General features: G+C 37.7%; 1 protein-coding gene across 1 annotated transcript; it reads right to left on the reverse strand.

Moving 5' to 3' along the window:
* Nucleotides 1–2072: 2072 nt before the first annotated feature.
* Nucleotides 2073–2795, reverse strand: LOC115225340 (tetraspanin-9-like). Its single transcript, XM_029796293.1, has one exon. The coding sequence runs from the start codon at nucleotides 2793–2795 to the stop codon at nucleotides 2073–2075; it is 723 nt and encodes a 240-aa protein (XP_029652153.1).
* Between the last annotated feature and the right edge of the window lie 9941 nt (nucleotides 2796–12736).

Genomic DNA, 12736 nt, shown 5'->3' on the forward strand with positions numbered 1-12736 from the left:
AGACCTTCCTCTTAGCTCTCCATATATCTCAGCTTTGGCTGCTCGATCTTCACTTTTTGTTTTGCCAAAACTATTTTATGTTTACTCATACATGTATAGATACGAATATGTAAATAGGTATGCATGCATACGAGGTTTCGTTGTCAGTGTCCCTTGTACTTTGCTCTACTCATTAGGAACGGCCGTTAAAATGTTTGGTTTAGGAATCATTAAGCGCTTGCATTACATTATGTTTATATAAATATTACAGTTCTAATTATTTCTACGGCTTCCGGAGAGCATTTCATCTAAAGACCAAATATTAATTGGTAAAGAAAGTTTACACAATTTAGATTTAGGATTAAAAACAGTTCCTAATCCAAAGAAATTGACAGTTCAAATACTTAAGAGTCTAGCAATAGTCTAAACTTAGATAATGGCTAATAACATTGTTACAGAAAAGGTAAGTCATATCACCAGTCCGTATAAATTGAGTTATTACGGGCAGCTACTGAAGTGGCTAAATATATTGTTAGTCGAACGATTCTTCGCATCACTGCATTGCCAGTTTTAATTACCACCGCGTCAACTCCAAGAGTGAAAAATATAGCTTCAGGAATAGTTTTGTAAAAGTGTTCAACACGTGTTCAACATGAATAAACCGAGAGTTATTAAGGAATATTCAGTAAAATCTGCCAATAGCTGGTAGAAAACTAGTTCAAAAAGTGACTAGGCATCAAGATTTTATTTTTTTCCATATTCCACTGCAATGATACACGCATTATTAGCTAGAACGGAACTTAACAGGTGTTATGCTTCACTGTAGCACAGCACTTGTTCACAGATTGCATTTCAAGGTCACTAGTTTAGAATTGGTCTGAGGAAAAAACCTGCATACACCGAGTGGGTCTTGGAGTTATCAGGCACATACTATTACAATGGGAACAGGAATTAAGAGCGACGGAGAAGTGCATTGCTTGACGGGTAAAGCATTACTCAGTGTACTGCAACTATCAGTTTCAACTTTTTATCGATGGTGATCAAGCATATGTACAGTAGCTACATCGTCCTTATTACATGGACAGGCTTCGTATACATTGTTATTCTAGCAGCTTATTTAAGCAATATAAATTTCAGTTACAACTAATTGTTGAGTTTCAGATTTTTGCAAGTATTCCTACCTAAACCTTCAAGCCAAATAAACTGAAGTTCGAGCAATAATATAGAATTCATTATTGTGCATTTTATAGTGGGATGCGTAAGTTTTGTGGGAAATAAAGGATATACAATCTTATGTGGAACCATCTTGAGGGGGTCAGGTCACAAAGATTGGTAAATAATTGTCCTATCGTATAGGGAGATTGTTAGTCAAAAAGCTGTACCAAAAAGGAGTTCAAAGGAATTTATCCAGAATATTTTTAGTTACAATTAAAATACTTCAGATGTAAAAATGTAAAGCGGATAACTATTTCCCGTGCTAAATGTCTGAACAAAAAGAATTGTTTGAAATATATAGGCAAATTAGAAAAAACAGATTGGTTGTAACAGTTGCGACGGTTATAATACGTTCCCTATAAACATCTCCATAGGTTCGAGCTATTGGCGGGTAGGCTTAAACAGTTTGACAAAAAAAAAAAAAAAAAAAAAAAAACTTTAATAAAAGAATCTTATCGTAACTGGTTTTTCTTTAACAAGTAAAGTTTATACTTGATAGAAAAATTAGTACCAACAGTTTTAGTATTACTAACAGCTTTTAGTTTTTAAAAAACTGAAACGTTATAGTCGAATATTCATGAACGAGGTCAGCGTTTATGTGACAAGTAATTGAGATTATTACTGCCTTTATGGCAAATTTAATAAAATAAAATAATTGAAATTATAGTTGATCAAGTTAAATACAGTTTGATAGTTCAGATTTAGTCTTAGGATCACAGCTTTTTTTTTTTTTTTAAGTAACTTTTTCCTATAAGAGGAAGGGAATTTTAAGACAAAATTCAAGCAGTTAAGAGTTGTAATCTCGCGTGAAACATTCAATAACAAGAATTCAAATTAGGTAAAACCAGAGACAAGATAAAAATTTGATGCAATCAAGTTCACTCTTCCTGATAGACTCTTCTTACAAGGTGCGTTGGGATTACTGCTATAAGCAGGTTAAATATACCCGTTAAGATCACGTATATTGCAACCCCCGTTTGCAAATGCTCGGTGAATTCAGTGTAACTGTTCAAACAACCTTTAGTGAAATGAATGCTGTGACGCATTGCAACTACCCTACAATGTGCAAATCGGAAATCACAACAACTGTTCGGAAGAATATGTTTACCAAATACTTTGAACCACTCTTCGGGAGCATAGATTCCACAGCATTGTAGTTGATACTGAACCGAATCCCACGCACTTTCGTCAACGTAATTTGTAGTATAATTATTTTGAGAAACTTTCATATGATTGAGAATTGCTTCTCTGTTGTATCCCGTCACGATGTGACCAGTGAATCCCATCACAATCTGAAGAGCGGAAATGGCAATTACAAAAAATCCAAAAATAGTTAAGCCAAAGTAATTATCACTCCGTAAGCAGTGAAAGCTGTATGCGCCGAGAAACAGAAGTGTTACTCCTAAGCAAATAAGGAAAAGAGCGTAAAGCTGAAAGTGAGCTCCAAATTCGCTAAATTTACCGCCGTAATCAACTTCCATTAAGGTACCAAAGACTATAGTAAAAAGAGAATTGAACATCAGCATAAGGGACAAAGTCCAGAACGCAAAGCGAACGCAGCCGATAGCCCAAGCTCTTGTAGCTCTCCTATTTTCCGGCATTATTGATTGAGTCGATTCAGACTTCCTAGAACGGCTTCGTTACTATTTATTTTATTACTTATTCTGCACTGCGTATTGGTTCTTTTATTTATTTCTGATGGTGGTCTTCTGCTTTGTTATTCAATTGATATTCATCAGTAAAATCACGGAGAAATGGAAAAGTACAGAAGCAAAAAATTTATTAGAAATATTAGTGTAAAGTAAACATTTAAATGCGGTTTCAATCCTTGGTATTGTGTAGCTGTTCCGTTATTAGTTCCATTTAATCACGTGATTACGTAACATACCAGACTATGAGATGTTGTTAAACATAGCTGATCACAATGCATTTGCATCGTTTTAGCCTTCTAATGACATCATCCCGCTGGCTTGGCTAGCAGATCAACGTTCTCCCCCTGAACTAAAGGGGTACTGGAGCAATGAAATGAAGTGTTTTGTTCAAGAACACAACAGGTCATCTGGTCTGAGAATCGAACCGACGATTTAGTTGCCTAACCGCTAGGTCATGTGCCTTCACGTAATTTAATATACGCAATATCTGGGGCAGCGAGCTAACAGAATTGCTTGCATGACGGGCAAAATGCTTAGCGGCATTTCGTCCGTCTTTACATTCTGAGTTCAAATTCCGCTGAGGTTCTTCGCCTTTCATCCTTGCGGGGTCGATAAAATAAATACAAGCTGAGCACTGGGGTGAATGTAATCGACTTATCCTTTTCCCAGAACTTGCTGGCTCTGTGCCAAAATTCGAAATAAATATACCCAATATATTAATTACGAGTTACTAATTGTTTCATTCTGAGGAAACCAAACCCAAGTAATTCTGGTATCTGTAAGCAATCCTTTGAGCCTGAAGGATTGCTTGAAGACACAGTGTATGATATATAAATCAGTCGAATTATAGTTTCTAGAACATGAAACTAGTAGCAGCTCGTGTTTAAATACTGCGAATGATCTTTTTTTTCTTACAAGTCTATAATATGACAAAATATTTTACTACCGTAACTCCTCGAGTATAATTCGCATTTTTTCCCCAACATTTAAAGGTCAAAATCCCTAGGGCGTACTATATACGAGGTTAAAAATGAAAAATATTTTCTAAGCAATGTCCGAGTCTCTATTTGCTGTCCGGCAATATTTATTCAAACGCATTTTGTGATGTCGGGCGTGAAAATACCTTAAGCTAAGCCTGGAAGCAATGAAGTCATAAAAGAATCATCCATAACTTGCAGTAAGCAACATTTATTAAAATATAAGTATTCAGAAATAAATGAAAGTGAATCTTCTGATGTTGACTATGAATCTGACGATGACGGAGATTTACACTACAATGATGCAGACATGTTTACGGAGGAAAAAATGGAACAGTTATTTGATGCTGAAAGTGATGTTGAATTTGAAGGATTTGAATAAATGTTTTTGCGTTTGCTTTTTTAACTGATAGTGATAAATATGTAAAGACAATTTACTTAATGTTTATTTTTCACTGACGTTATTACTGTTATTTCTTTATTTTCTGCAAACAAAATGGACAAAAAAGCTACACGTTTGCATTATGTTATATATACAGTAATAACGTTACCGTATACATTTTTACAAACCAAGGATGTTATATAGACCTCCTTGACTCAAGTTAGAGAAGGAGTGCGTATTATACACAAGGTTTAGGTTTTGCAGAGGCACAGCCCCCTAAAAATCCCTTGCGTATTATACTCAACGGTGGACTATACTCGAGGATTTACGGTATATATGAAATTGGTGACAGGAAATCACTTGAGAGGAATTGATTCACCATGTATTTCTTTTTTTTTTTTTCCTATTTTCCTATTTTATGATATAGCTTACATTTTAAAACTAAAAATGTCTGTCTGTTTCTTTGTCTGTGTGTATGGTATGTCCTCGTTTTGCGCCAAAACGGCTCTGGACCGATTTTTCTTGAACTTCACATGCATATTGCTTATGTGTCTGGGGAGGTTTTAAGTATAAACTGATTTCGAAAAAATGTTCGGGTAAATGGCGGGGGGAATAACATTTGCGCTACACGACTAGACAAAACAAGAGAGCTGATTGTTTTGCCCATGTTGGTTCGCCATAATATGCTGTTTATTAAAAAAACAACCGCAGTTGCTTCTACAACAATCAAATATGCTTGCCTTGAAGACGGTCGGATACGTTCACTGATCTTGTCAAAAGGCAACGCGTGTTAACGACGTTAGCAATCACACAATTTAAGACCAGCCATACAACCCTCTGGTGGAATGCCCTAAGAGTTTTCTTTCATCAACTTCAAATTTGCTTTAATCAAGTTTTCGGGAAGGCTTTCAGCGCACTGCAGTTTTGACACTCCTTATTCTTCCACCCATCAATTAGCACCGCGCTGCATTGGTGACATTGCGCGAACCACACGTCCCCCTTCAAACTACTTGCTGCAGTAGACTCGGGGCTCCTTCCTCCCCTACCTTAATTACACCCTATCATTAGGTGACATTGAGGCATACTCCTCCACATAATTTCTCCCTCCTGCACTTTACAATCGACACTGAACCCCACCCCCACCCCCAAAGAAATTGTCACTGTCGGCGGTTACGCAATGGGTGCCATTTTGCATCAGAGCGTACTCCCTGTCAGTGATTATCACAGATTACCACACTTCTCACCAATTGTTCCCACAATTACCTACACCCCCCACCGCATGACTCACCTGTTTCACGCTCACTTGAACAGTTTTGCTCCTTCTATTGGTTGGCATTTAGCCAATAGCATGTACTCTTTTGACTCATGGTCCCATTACATCAACGTTTTTATACGAACACTTTACTTACGCTTCGGACCTCCGTGCTGCGTTCTCTCTCAGTACTCCCTGTCCTACGTTTCTGTTTGCTTTTTGTGCACAGGTAATTCTACTGTTGAATTTTTGCCTATCATTACTGTTACCCCGTCTCCTCTAGCCTTAGTGACGTTGTACTACTTATTACCACTTGCTGTTTATTTTCGTTTGTGTTGTGTTTCGTTACTGCTACCCCCTGTCCTTCATATATCCTTAGTGTCTCCTTAAGTTACTCTGTGCTGCCTATAAAATTTATCAAAAATCTCCACACCAACATCCTTCTTAGAGCATCCCCTTTAGCTTGGTGTTTTACCAGTTACTATAACTGTTACGTCCTCTCGCCATATAGGTGTCCTTACTTTTGCATATCTCATCATATTAGCTGCTGTCTGTTTTGTTATTTGTATCTACTTTGTTTCAATTCTCCATCCATAACCTCTATACGCTACCTTTAGCGTCTCAGTTCTTTTTTATTTCTTATTCTCGCTTTGCTCCCATCAGCTGCTTCTTTTCTTTACGAAATTGAACAAGTTTCTAGATTATGCCTGGTCGAAGAAGGTCTACCATTGGTCGAGCGACTTCTCAAGCTAAGCATAAGAGATTAGCCCGAGCTTCTCACACGCAAGGGCAGCGTTACTTCCGCTGTACGCGGACCGCTGCACGTTCGCGATCAACACAAAGTGAAGAGCAACGTTCGAACCGTTGACTGTTGGATGCAGTGGCTGCCGCCCGTTCACGCTCATCGCAGAACAAAGAACAGCGAACTGTTCGTCGCCTACGTAACGCTGCTTCAACGGCCCTTTCACGCTCTTCGGAGAATGAAGACCAGCGGACTGCCCGCCGTATGCGCGACGTTGCTTCAACGGCCCGTTCATGCTCTTCAGAGAATGAAGAACAGTGGATTGCCCGCTGCATACGCGACGCTGTTTCGATGGCAAGTTCACGCTTCTCACAAAATGAAGACCAACGCCAAAGTATGCTTACCTTCAACGGCCCTCAAATAAGTTTTGGTCATTAGAAGCTTTCCCTTACGATCCCAGTTGCGACTACAGCAACAGATCGGATATTACAATTGGTACAATGAGTAGGATCTGCGATTTTTGTCAGGCCAAAAAGTGGCTCGGGGACGCCCCAGACATGTGCTGCTCAAATGGTAAGATTAAAATACCTCCTAAAGAAGATTCCCCCCCCCCGTCTTTTGGTCGACCTTTTGACTGGGGTTTCGCCTTTCTCTACCGAATTTCTTAAGCGCATTCGCGCCTACAACTGAACCTTCCAGATGATTTCGTTCGGAGCTAACATCATTTATGCCATTAGAGAAGGACAATTTATGCCATCAGGGGCAAATATATCACAGGCTTGGTTCTCTTTAGCCAATTGATACTGCCTCGCCTCAGTTTCTACAACTTTACTTCGTTGACGACTACGCAGACCAGGCTGCCCGACGGCAGTCCTTCTTACCTGGTACCGACCTAGCCTTAATACAAACAGCTATGTTCGCAGTTTTAAGTATATAAAGATAGCGCTCATTATATTAGATTATACATACGTTTTAACACTTTACAGGATACTTACATATATACATAATTCTATACATCAATCTAAAAGAACAAGACTACTAAATTTAAGAGAAACCCAAAAGTTCTCATGATATTTATTCATTGAAGGATTTTATTTCAGATATTCTCATTTTAAAAATCCTCTCAGGCTAATCGTTGAGAGGACGTTGGTGTTACCTTGGCGGAGTTTTGTGCTCTGTGTGCTCGTGTTGAAATTGGTATGCTTGAGCGAGATTGCACTTCTTTTTTCATACCTTCAATGAGAAATGTATTCTGTTACTGCATGGACTTGAAAACTATCATGATGTAGCAAGTATATTTCTATTAATTACTGAAAATCAATTCAGAGAATTTTTAAACAAGTAATTATATAAACTACTGGCTGAATATCTCGTCGTTGCCAGGCAATTTTTACAATAGAATGTTTCATATGAAATTTTGCTTATTCCATATCAGATCATGCCTTTTTCAACAGATAGGCCTCTCGATCAGGACAAATGTGTGCAATTGTTTGCATAAAAACTTCGTTGGGGATATTTTTTTCCTTTTAAAATTAGTTGTTCGACTGTTACACATGACTTTATTCATTACAACTTATTAAAACTTCAGAAGTTCTTACAACTTTGGTCGTCGTAATGCTTTGTTTTCGTTTAATAAAAATTCTTCCTCGTGATGATTTTGCTTTCATGCAGAAAATGCCAGCTTCCAAATCCTGTTTTCTGATTAGGTAAAATTGATTAAACTTTAAACCTCAGTAACATTTTTCTACAATTTTTCTGGAACAAATAAATAACAATATCAAATTTAACGTGGAAAATTATTTCAATATACCAAACTTGAAAATTTTGACGTAATGTTAAAATCTCAATATGTGACAGAAATAGGGAAGACCTTACAAAAGTAGAGAGACAGTTATAGAACGTCCGACACACACACACACAATATTTTGTAGTAGACATGTATATATGTTAGTATGTATGTGTCTGTATGCGTGTGTGTGAGTTTGTGTGGGTGTGTGTATGCATGTATCTATGTATTTACGAAAGTATTTACTCAGTGTCGCGTATATATTCCTGAACGACAGCTGTATTAACGTTATATCCCACTGCCATTCCGTATTTGTCGCTTGCACAACGCTGTCCTCCCCTTCCCTGATATCAGCCATACTCACTATGCCACCACATTTCCTCATATTAGCACTCTTGCACTCTTCTCATTTTATCAAATAATAACATACCCCCACTGAGGGGTCAATTATAGATTTTTATTGAAATCCAATTAGCATGGATGTTAGTTTAATATGTATGCAAAATTTCGTCAAGATTGGTTCACTGGTGCAGGCAGCAAGATGGCAACAGACAGACCGACAGACAGAAATTGCCATTTATGTATAAGATTCAACGCCAAAGCCATTTATATTGTAGAATTTAATTTTATAAGCCGGTAAGCTGGCAGAATCGTTAGTGCACCTCATTTCTTCCCGTTCATTACGTCCTGAGTTCAAATGCCGCGGAAATCGACATTGCCTTTTAAAACAAGTACCAGTCGATAAAGCAAGTACCAGTTTAGCACTGGTATCAATGTAATAGACTTACCCATTCCTTTAAAACTACTGGCCTTCTCTAAAATTAGAAACAATTATCATTTAATTATCTTATTTCCACTTAGAAAATAAGGCTTCAGTGATTTGATGCCTTCCATCACGGCCCTTAGCAAATCTCCCAACTTTGTTCTATGAAAACACCACTTTTTACAGCTTACCTTCAGCTTTTCTATACCAAACATTAAAACTAACAAAGTTTGCGGTTTCCAAATGGCGTTCATCTTAATGTTACCTTTGGTTTCCCGTTTCGGTCCGTTCTTAATACTGAGCTATCTTTCATTTTATTTAAAAAAGCATACTATTTCAATTAGATTTGCATCCCAGTTTTTCCTATTATGCTTTGCTGGGCGGAAGATGCCGCAGTTAATGGAAAACATTCATCATGTTCCATTTCACAACTTACCAGCATTTTTAACCATACATTTTCAACAAGATTTGACATTACTACACAGTCCTTGGACAGAATCGTCTTGACACCCAGGTTAACTGAATTCTTGTAAATGTTCCATAAGCTTTGCCTCGATGTCCTTTTCTCGCTCAGTTCACTCTGCTGATAAGGGACCCACGACATGTGAGAAACCTACACATGGTCAGTGGCTCGCTGTTCTGGCAGTGTTAAGTACCAAGTTGTTGGAATTTATCCATGTGATATGTAAAGCTACCAGGTCATGGTATAGTAAAGATCTTCCAAATTGAAGGAAGGTGTCTAAGGAAAATATCTGGAATTATCTGGTATGACCTAACACATTATCCTGTGGGAAAGAGGATACAGCCCTGTTACACTAAATATTACTGAAGACTATTCAAACAGTGCCATATTATGGAATGAATACGCTACATTCAAAATAGTTACAGGGCAGGCCTAATCAGGAAGATCATTTTATCCAAGATTCCATAAGACCTCAGTATCTTCCAAAGGCTGCTATATTAATCAATTGGGGAAGGACTCTATTGAAAATCTTGCTGTGATGGAAAGGAGTGTGAAACAACGCCCCAGAAACTGGGAAACCGGCCCATGAGCCTTGCTAGGCTTGAAAAGGGCGCAAGAAACATTAAAATAAACTATTTTTACATGATACTATTTTACGAAGAACCAGTCTTGATCTAAACACAGAATGATGGTTGAATCAATATAGTGATAATTCGCCAAGGAAAATATATATCTTAATACTATAATTGAAGCAACATTTTGTGGAAAATGTTACTGGTTTTGATAATATAATAGGATAAATGTACCAAGGAGACTAGCAATTTCTCATAATTTTCGAGAAATAACTCTACTTGTTCGGTCGTGAAAATGTCAACATTATTAATTCATGATGGCAATCTCGAGACCATTACAAAGTTATGTAGTTATATATATATATGTGTGTGTGTGTGTGTGTGTTCGTGTGTGTGTGTAATATATATATATATATGTGTGTGTGTGTGTGTGTGTCTGTGTGTGTGTGTGTGTGTACGAATGTATGTTTGTATGTATGTATATATGTCATTATTCAGTTTATTTCAAGATTTCTTGTCAATAGAGAAAGAACCGGTTTCTAACCTAGATCCAAGGTTACTTCATTGGAATTTGAATATCAACAACAGGGTATTTTGTATGTATGTATGTTTTATGTATGTATTCTCATGCACATAGTTGCATATCTAGACATGCTCATATATATAAATGATAAAGTTCTGGAGAGTTTTACAGATTTTTACAGTTCAAGTGATGGATTGGATCTGTAGTTTTCGAATTAGCTTTCTCCTTTCTGGTTTTGAGAAGCCTAATTTCTCAAAATTGGTATTTAGGCAGTGTGTTACATATCCCAGGACCCCAATAATTACAGGTATAAACCTGAACTTGTAATCTGGATAGAGTAACTGCAGATTTCTCAATAGTTCAAGATAGGTGTTCTATTTTTCACTAATCTTCAGCTTTATGTCAACATCCGCTGGGCAGCTAATTTCCATAACTGTACACAGTTTCTCTTTTCTATCCCAAATCATTATATCCAATCTGTTGTGCTTACATTTTATTAAGGTCTTCATTGGTACTTTTCACCAATATTCCTTTTTATTATGAGTGGCTATGGCTTTTACCATATTTCCTTGTCCCCCGGATTATCCTTCCGACGGATTTCATTATAGAGCGTCCTAGGTGAAACGTCATGTCTCATCGGTAGATAATACCGTGATGACATTTTCGGACAGCTGCTTATGATGTGGGTGATATCTTCAGTGTGAACTCCACAAAGTCGTCATCTTTATCCCTTTTGTGCATCAGTTACTTGGTTGATGTTTCCTGTTCATGGATCACAAACGCATACCCTTCAAAGTAGGAGGTAGTAATCCGGCTACTGGTCCATGATAAACTGCTTTGATAATCGATGTTACTATCATCACGGAGTTTTCTAGCAACATGTCTATGCATAGTCTTCTGCTCATACAGGCTCATCCTTTCATCTGAGTGTACGTTGCAGTAGAGTCCTGCGACTTCTTTGAGCATGTATTCTAGGTTATCAGAAAAAGAGTGTTGCTCGCTGCCTTCCAAGTCTTATGATGTTATCAGCCTCATGTATGCAAACTTGATCAAGGGATGGACTTCGATACTTGGTAGTTAAAAGATGTTGCCGAAGGAATATGATGCGACAGTCAAATGCATTTTAGATCGATGTTAAGTCTCTGCCACCTGGTTTTCGTTTTAGATAGGGGCGATCTACATCCCTGTTTATGTAGAAATTATGTGTTTGTTAGAATTTTTCGTGTTTTCGCATCAATGTCTTGGATCTCATCAAGCGTCCAATCAAGGAGCCCAAATGTTGGTATGAGTACTGGCAGTGCAAACACATTGTGGGCTGCTGTTTTATTTAATGCAGAGACTTCTGAGGTTCAAATTTTCTTTATTCGGCTGTAATATTCTTTAGTGACACGTGTTTTGTTACAGGTGTCACTGTAAGATATATTTTCATCCACCCTTAGATACATGTAACATTCCTCGTCGGATATAGGGGAAACAGTCAAGTCATTGATGGAGATGTTACTAGTCTGGTTTACAGTTTTCCCCCTTTTCACAACCATATAATAACATTTATCCTGACCAAACTCCAATCCTACATCCTTTGAGAATGTTGTAACTAGGTCAAGGTTCTTTTTCATCTCATGCATATTGTCTGCATAAAGTTTTAAGTTATCCACAAAGAAACAGTGCGTAATTTTGGTATTTCTGTTTCCTTGTGAACCAGTGAGATATCCTTCAGACTTCCTTAACATGAATGACAAGGGGTTTACAGAAAGTATAAACAACACCACGGAAAGCCTGTCTCTTTGGAATATGTCTTTGCGATACTGTATTCTATCGGTGATAATACATTCACTCTTTGTGTTTAATTTCAAGATGGTAGCCCACGATGAAGTGAAGTCAGCTATGGCTTTGACTATTCTCACTGGAACTTTAACAAGTTGAAGGGCTTCTAGCAACCATGAGTGGGGAACAGAGTCAAAGGCTTTCTTGTAGTCTAGCCACATTGAAACTAGGTTCCTCCTATGTTCTCGCACATCTGACATCACAGTTTTGTTGATTAACATTTGCTCAGCACATCCCCAAACTCCCTTCTTTCCAGCTGCTTGTCCTACTGTGATAATGTTACTGGTTTCACAATGGTCCTGGAGGAAGATGTTTAAACATGCTGTATATATTTTATACATTAAGTTCTGGCATGCAATTGGCCGGTAGTTCTTTGCCCTGTGGGTGGTTCTGCATTTGGGGATCAATTTTGTCTCTGCCAAAGCTAACCAGTGTGGTATGCTACTGTTCCCACTGAAAGCTTGCAGGTACAGATTGATAAGATATGGTCGATAGAATGCTAACTTCTTGTACCAATATCCAACTATCAAGTCTCTTCCAGGTCCTTTTCCATTCTGGAGTTTCTAAATCACAGTTGTAAGAGTTTCACCATCAATGTTGTATGTC

This window comes from Octopus sinensis, linkage group LG2, assembly GCF_006345805.1.
Source record: "Octopus sinensis linkage group LG2, ASM634580v1, whole genome shotgun sequence".
In the NCBI taxonomy this organism is placed as follows: domain Eukaryota; kingdom Metazoa; phylum Mollusca; class Cephalopoda; order Octopoda; family Octopodidae; genus Octopus; species Octopus sinensis.